The sequence below is a fragment of the Pteropus vampyrus genome, unplaced genomic scaffold (assembly GCF_000151845.1).
Source record: "Pteropus vampyrus isolate Shadow unplaced genomic scaffold, Pvam_2.0 Scaffold221, whole genome shotgun sequence".
Lineage (NCBI taxonomy): Eukaryota > Metazoa > Chordata > Mammalia > Chiroptera > Pteropodidae > Pteropus > Pteropus vampyrus.
The window spans coordinates 2,080,909-2,089,110 of record NW_011889002.1 but is presented as its reverse complement, the minus strand read 5'-3'; the positions used below and the strand labels follow the sequence as shown (position 1 = coordinate 2,089,110).

General features: G+C 34.3%; 1 protein-coding gene across 1 annotated transcript in view; it reads right to left on the bottom strand.

Moving 5' to 3' along the window:
* Positions 1–1,398: 1,398 nt before the first annotated feature.
* The window catches only part of SMIM13 (small integral membrane protein 13), a 28,201-nt gene continuing 21,397 nt past the window's right edge, over positions 1,399–8,202 (bottom strand). The window contains exon 2 of the mRNA XM_011373239.2: positions 1,399–5,634. Within this exon, the coding sequence (XP_011371541.1) occupies positions 5,447–5,634 (188 nt within the window). The 3' untranslated portion in view covers positions 1,399–5,446. The remainder of the gene's footprint in view (positions 5,635–8,202) is intronic.

The following is an 8,202-nucleotide window of genomic DNA, read 5'->3' as shown; positions in this document are numbered from 1 at the left end:
ATATTTATAAACAACTCTGGTAAGTGGTTAATATCCGAAATATATAAAGAACTCATACAATTCAACAAATAATCCAGTGAAAAAAAGGGCAGAGGACTTGAACAGACACTTATCCTAAGAAGATATACAAACAAAGACTTATGAAAAGATGCTCAACTTCACTAGCTATTAGAGAAATGCAAATCAAAACCACAATGTTAGAATGGCTATTATCAACAAGTAATAAGTGCTGGAGAGGTTGTGGAGGAAAAGGAACCCTTGTACATTACAAGTGGGAATGTAAACTGGTACAGACACAATGGAAAACAGTATGCAGGGTCCTCAAAAAATTAAGAAACGAGTTACTATATGACCCAACAATCCTTCTTCTGGGTCTCTATCTGAAAAATTTGAAAACATTTTTTCATAAAGATATGAGCACCCCGATGTTCACTGCAGCATTATTCACGGTGGCCAAGACATGGAAACAACCAAAGTGTCCTTCGATAGATGGCTGGATAAAGATGTAGAGTGTGTGTGTGTGTGTGTGTGTGTGTGTGTGTGTGTGTGTACACACACACAACAGAATATTAGTCAGCTGTAAGACATGAAATACTGCCATTTGCAATAACATGGATGGACTTAAAGAATATCATGCTAAAAGTAGTCCAATGGAAAAAGTCAAGAACCATATAATTGTATTCATATGTGGGATATAAAACTAAAATCAACAAATAAGACAAACACTCATAGACACAGTCAACAGTATGGTGATTACTAGAGGGAAAGGGTGGTGGGAGAAGTGAGAAAGGGTAAAGGGGGTCAAACATATGGACAAACATATGGAAGATTGGACTTTGGGTGCTAAGCACGCAATGTAATATACAGATGATGTATTATTGAATTGTACACTTGAAACTTATGTAATTTTATTAACCAATGTCACAATAAATTTAATAAAAATTTTTAAATGGCGGTGGGGGACTTAGGCCCTAAGCCACTGCAACTAATGATCTCCTATCTCAAAACTGGTTTTTGAAGGCATTCCTCAACCTTTTTCTTGGCTTTGATCAGATTCCTCAGTCTTCCTGGTGGTTAATACCAACAAAAATATAAGACAAATATACAGATGATGTATTTTGATATTGTACAAAATATCAAAACGATGCTAAAGTATAAGAAACAAAAAGGATAAATATGGTAAATGTAATTTAGCTCTAGTGCTATATGTCCTTCAGGCTCTAAGTCAATTATTTCCATGGTGCTCAGAATACTGCTGCTATCTTGCCTTAATTCTTAGATTTTTGGAGTTTGAAATATGAGGTGAAGGGTGAATCACTGGGCAAAACGGCTGCTTTCAAATCATTTCACGTCCAAGGTACCCTTCACACTATACTTTATCAATGAAACATACACAACTTTTGTTTTCATTTTAATTTATTCTGTGCAGTTTAAAGTGAAAGTTAAAACATCACATAAACCACAGAAGCTTTAGATATAGTATTGACCAGTTTTAAAACAAAAATAAAGGATCACTTACACATACTCCTCATCTCTAATTTTACATCTTATTATACAACAGTACTATTAACATACACAATTCTAATTCTTATAAACCTATTTGTCAAGCAGCAAGATGACAATGCATCATAGCACAGCACAGAATGTTTCCTTTAAGAAACCACAGCAGCAGTATTTAGTGAGTGGTTATGCATAGAACTGATTTGGAGGGTAATGTTAAACACTGGTCATAAAACAGGCAACACATGTACAATAACAAATGGACGACATAACTTGTATTAAAATGTTACCATTTAATGCTTTAAGTTAAAAGCTATAAGATATTTTAGAAGCAGACAATACAAGGTGTTTTAATTCCAGACTTCATAACAAAATACTATTCCATCAGCTGCTTGAGAGTCTATAACATTTGAGTACTGCTCACTGGCTTTTTAAAGTTAACTTCAAATACAAAAGTTTACCAGTTAAAGTCTAAAGTTACATTGGTTACATATTACATTAAAACATAACTTTTCAGAAAAACTGACTTCAAAAAATATTGCATTTTGACAAAATAATTTAAAAAAATGTTGCTCTTAAAAGTAAAAATATACTACTTTCAAGTCAAATCTTTCAACACGTTTTGGTTTAAAATGCCATATTTGTGAAATCATTACTTAATATATTCCCAACTTTCAACACAATAACAGTTTGAAGCTGTTTTTAAACCTAATAATATCTAAAGAAACGAGTCAGTAAACATGTGAATTGGCTGGCTATCCATCAAATAACAACATATCAACGTTTCCACCATGAAAACAATACTACAAAATCTGCTGGATGATTTTTAACTTGATGTAAATATTAAAAACCTCATTTAACAGTGCTATACAAATATTTAGTGTTTTTTGGCATTTGTCAGAGCAGCGCTACCAATACATCTGATACCAGCAATTATCACAAGAGTTTGAGAGGCAAAGAGAAAGATTTGGGAATGGTTGGTTGGAAAGGAAATGAATACCTACCAGAGTCCTCAATTTTAGAATTACTCCTCAAAAGATAGTATATTTGATTAACATCATTGTTAATGAGTATTCAGACAAGACTAATATTTTTATTTTTTAATGCTCAGAACCATCTAAACTTTAAAATTAACCACAGGTTATTCCATCTCCTACTGAGAAACTGAAAATGCCCTTAGGAAGGGGTTCTGATTAGTTCAGAAACAAAAGCTCTAAAATAGGAAAAAGAACAGAGACACTATACCACACAAATAATTCTGTGTTGACAACTATTTCTCTTACCTCTCTTAGTGGCCTTAGAAATACGTACTATGCTGACTGTATTGAGGGAAAAAAGGTTTCAGAGGAATTCATTTGTAGAATTTTCATACTGGTATTCTTTTTACTCTCCCAAAAGTTAAAACATAGAAAGGTGTTAGCTATTAACATGCTTTTGGATCTATTTCCCAAATAAGTAAAGCAGAACATTTCTTAAAATTCTATTTAAAAAGAAATCTTTGATGCATAAATATTAATAAATAATGCCAACATGTACACCTTTACATGGATTAATTTGTGGATGACCCTTGGAAGGTTTTGGGGGTTTATATCAGCCATCGTTCTTTAATACTGACACAACATGAAAACTCTCCAACTACTTAGTCTGTCAGCAAATATTATCTAAATCTACGATATCTGCTATATAACAGAATCCACAGCTTAAAATATCAGACTATGAAAAATCTAATTTAAATATCCTCATACTACCAAGAAGCTTTTCAGGCAATTTTTTCCCTAACTGATGATTGCTTTAATGGGATATTTAGCTAATATGAAGCACTAAAATCAATGCTTGAAACTTGTGTCACTGTTTAAATCCCTACAGTCACATAAAAACAGAAAACTACATTTAATAAGGAAATGAAAACAAAGGTTATGCCCCACTCTCAGCAGCTGGGGATCTTCCCATTGCAAATATTTAAAGCTAAAGTTATGCTCTGTAAATTCCCTTTTAGTACATACAAAAGACTACAATGATAGCAGAGGTGTTCATCAGGAATATCGCTTGGGGCAGAGCATGTGAACTGTTAAGTAACAAGCAAAAGTATCAGTATGAAGTATGAGGTACCAAACATAATTACACACCACCATAAAACAGAGGTGACTTTCTGTGATGACTAGTACTTTAGAAACAAACTTTAAAAACTTAAGAAGAACTTGGATTAATATTAGCTTTGCAACTCTCTCTTATACAAAGCAGGAAACACTAAACAGGAAGGTTCTATAATCCATATCTCTCTACCCCAGTAACCACTTAGTCCAAAGTTCAAGCAGGCCATTTTCACCTACTCTCTATTTTTTCTCAATACCCAGTTTCTCTGAGACCTTGTCACTGAATTGCTGTTTGTGAAGAAATATTTTCTCCACAACACATGCCTTGAGCATGAACTCCTCCCATACAAAGGGAGCAACTAATCTTACTCTTCCTAAAGCAGAAGACAGTTCTTAGATTACTAAATTACTAAAGTCTTGAATAGGTTGCCCTAAAAATGTATCTCATAGAGGATAACTATTTTAATAACATTGTAAGAGTCAGAATTAATTTCCCCAATAAATAATTGCTATTCTAGGAAAAAATAATTTTACAAACTATTTTTTTATTTAAGATACCATCAATTGTAAGATGCACCATATGTATCACTGAGAAAAAACACAGGCAATTAAACTGACAATGCTTTCGCATCGTGTAGAATATTTATTTTATATTCATTGAAACAGAACTTTTAAACAGATTTTTATCACATCGATCTTGTGCATACATAAAGCAAGTGTATGATATAAACTAGTTAAGATATAACTGTAATTTCATATTCCAAGTCCAACTCTTCTGAATCATCTCTTTTATCACAGTCATCAATATCTACATTCTTCCACACAGCAGCACCCCTAGTATCATCAAGAGCACTGGTGACGCAGCATTTCTTGAAAGGGTGCTCTACCACCGTCTTTTGTTTAATGTCAGCAGGAACTTTGGACAAAACAGTGTTTGACACCTTAACGACAGTCTTGCACAACACACGAATCGATCGCACCAGCCTCTCGTTGCTTTGAATTGTGTTTCATCTATTCCGAGGGTTTTGGCAATTTCCCCCGCCTTCAACTGCATCTTTTGGCGTGTGATAGGCAATCCTTTTGCACATATCTCATTGACAAAATGTAGTACGGCTTCATTTATTTGTGGATATCTTCCCTTCTTAGGTCTTGTAAAGCATTTTGTTGTTGCTTCACAAGAAAATAAGGAATTGCAGTCATTCCTTCGGTGACAAATATTTGCTTCACTAATATCAAATGTACGCCCTGCTGCTCTGTTTCCATGCTTTTCTGTGTACACAATAATTTTTCGTTTCAGTGCTGAATCAGTGTAATCTTTTAGAAGACATTTTTAAATGCCAATTAAATTTGACACATTTGACATCAACAATATAGTGATGTCGCCATGACAAGCTATAAGTTCCAACACGCACAGGCTTGGAAAATTACATCAAATATTGCCTGGTTGACAGTAATCGTGGGATGCATCCCAATTTCAGACAAGTTAAAATTGGGGGCAGGGGGAGGGAGGCAGAGTACATTATAAAACCAACAAAATACAGTTTTTCAAGCCTGTAATGTTTAACAGATTCACACAAGTGCAAGAAAATAAGCTCAAGAGCCAAGGAATAAGTATATAATTAAGAGCTAGTAAAGCAAAAGATTATCTTTAAGATGACATTAGCAATGGTCCAATTTGGTTTCGATTCCCTTTATTTTCATATGGCTTACATGTAAACCTTTTTTTTGAATTGGACTTAATATCCAAGTACAAATGTTCTTCAACATTTTAGCAAATTGCAAAGCCAAGTCATTAAAGACAAGAGGCTCTCAACTGCCTTTCATCATTGACTAACACAGGACAATGGCTAGGGTCAGTGGCCTTCATCAGCAGGTGCCCTCCTCTGGCGAGCAGATCTGATTCTGTGTGGAGACGATGAAGCATCCTCTTCTGTTTCAGACCCTGAAGGCTCATGATCACCCTCCTGGGATCCAGTGTCTCCCACCAGTTCCCTCAGAAACTTGAATTTCGATAAAAAAAGATGCCAAACAAAATACCAACCTAAAGAAAGACAAAAACAAAGAAAAGTTATTATACACAATGTTACCATTGACAACATCTAGATAATTGTGCAGTGGGGTGGGGGGGGCAGATATTACAAAACAATATGTATAACAAATATATATGTGATTACAAATATATATACATATAACAAATGCTTACTAAGCATTTACTGTGGACAAGGAAGGCATAAGGATAAACTCTGGGATGATAGAGGGATGACAAAAACAATTTCTGCCTTCATAGAATTTAGAATCCAAGCTTGGTCGATCTACATTAAAATTATGAGATTATGATACCCAAGCATTTATCATATTAAAATCAAACTTTTGAGAGCATTTTTCTGGGGAAGAAAGAATGTACTTTGCTATTTACTGAAACATTCATACCTCAATAATAATATTTACTAAAAGCAAGTTTTCTTCAATCAGAATGCAAAAGACATTAAATGGCAGGAATCAAATACACTACAATGAAAAATTTCCAGTCAGGACCAAGATTTAATAAGTTTCTAAAAATAATAAATTTTCATAGAAAATAATTTTTAATTACATGATAAAAGAATAAAGCCAGAGCACCAGTATTTTAAGTTCAAGGTTCTAAAAATACAGTATTTTCATGTCAAAGTCATTAAAAAGTCTGAATAACTCTCCCTCCCCCAAAATTACTAACCAAGTTTTTTACTTGTTTTGCAAGGAATTTTAAGTTTACTAAGTTTTAGAAGTCCACTAATGAGAAAAAACAATCGAGAAAGGAATGCACAGGATAAAACCTGTGAACACATGACTGGTTGCTCTGAAATGTTAAGAACATAAATAAACAAAATTAACCATTGTAACAAAGTTTTTTATGTGAGTACGTTTTCTTTAAACTCTCTAGCTTCATAGAAGAGCAACAGACAGACCATAGCATATTCTGTTAACTAGTATTTTTTGAAAACAAAATCCAAGCAGCTTTTCTAACCCCAGCATTATAACAGACCAAGGTGAATGGCCAACTATAAGGAAATTTCTGATTTTACTTACTTTTCTCTTACAAACTCGGGGGAGAAAAAAGGATTAACATAAACTCTCCGGTACTAAAAGACTAACTTCAGAGATTTAACCCATTGAGAAAAATTTTTGCATATCTTTAAACTTGAGTACTGAGTACTAACTGAACCACACAACAAATATATTTTTGTCAAGTGTGTGTGTGGGTAAAGCACCTAACCTTGTAAAATTTTAATGATATTCCAGATTAGCAAGCTCTCTCTTCACCCAAAATTCTTTGTCAAAACAGGCAAGTGAATTAGTGAAAAGAACACTGGAGAAGGCCTCAGGAGTCCTACTTCTGACAAGACTCAAAAAGCTATTGTGAAGAAAAACAGACGGTAGATAAAGGGCTTAAGGTGCCTAGCACTGAATTTACATTTTGTAAAATGTTCGATCAACATGCTGTGGCTGTCCCTGGGCTATGGGATCCGAGGTGATTTCTACTTTGTTGTTGTTTAATTATCTTTTTTTAATTGAGATTCAATTCATATACCATAAAATTTGCCCTTTAAAATTCAGCCTTTAAGCACATTCACAAGGTTGTGCAAACAACACCATTACCTAACTCCAGAACATTTTTATAAAACCCATACCCATTAGTTGTTACTCCACATTTCCTCCTTCCTCCAGCCCCTGGCAACCACTGATCTACTTTTCTATCTCTATGGATTTGCCTACTCTGACCATTTCACATACAAGCATACCTAACTTTATTGAGCTTTGCAGATACTGCGTTTTTTCCGAATTGAAGGTTTGTGGCAACCTTGCATCAAGCAAGGGTATCAGCACCGATTTTCCAACATGTATGGAACAACGAAGCCTGGATGACAGCACACCTGTTTACAACATAGTGTACTAAATATTTTAAGCCTACTATTAAGACCTACTGCTCAGATAAAGATTCTTTTCAAAAATATCACTGCTCATTGACAATGCACCTGGTCACCCAAGAGCTCTAATGGAGATGTAAAACAAGACTGATGTTGTTTTGCCTGCTAACACAACATCCATTCTGCAGCCCATGGATCAAGGAGTAATTTCAACTTTCAAGTACTAGTATTTAAGAAATACATTTCATAAGGTTATAGCTGCCATAAACAGTGATTCCTCTGATGATCTGGGCAAAGTAAATTGAAAACCTCTGGAAAGGATTCACCATTCTAGATCTCATTAAGAACATTTGTAATTCATAAAAAGACATCAAAATATAAGCATTAACAGGAGTTTGGAAGAAGTTGATTCCAACTCCCATGGGTGACTTTAAGGGGTTCAAGACTTCAGTGGAGAAATAACTACAGATGTGACAGAAATAGCAAGAGACCTAAATGAGTACAGGAACCTAAAGATATGACTGAATTGCTGCCATCTCATGATAAAATTTTAATGGATTAAGAGTTGCTTTTTATAGATGAGCAAATAAAGTGTTTTCTTGAGATTGAAACCTCTCCTGGTGAAGATGCTATGAAGACTGTTGAAATGACAACAAAGAATTTATAATACCACATAAACTTAGTTGATAAAGCACTGGCAGAGT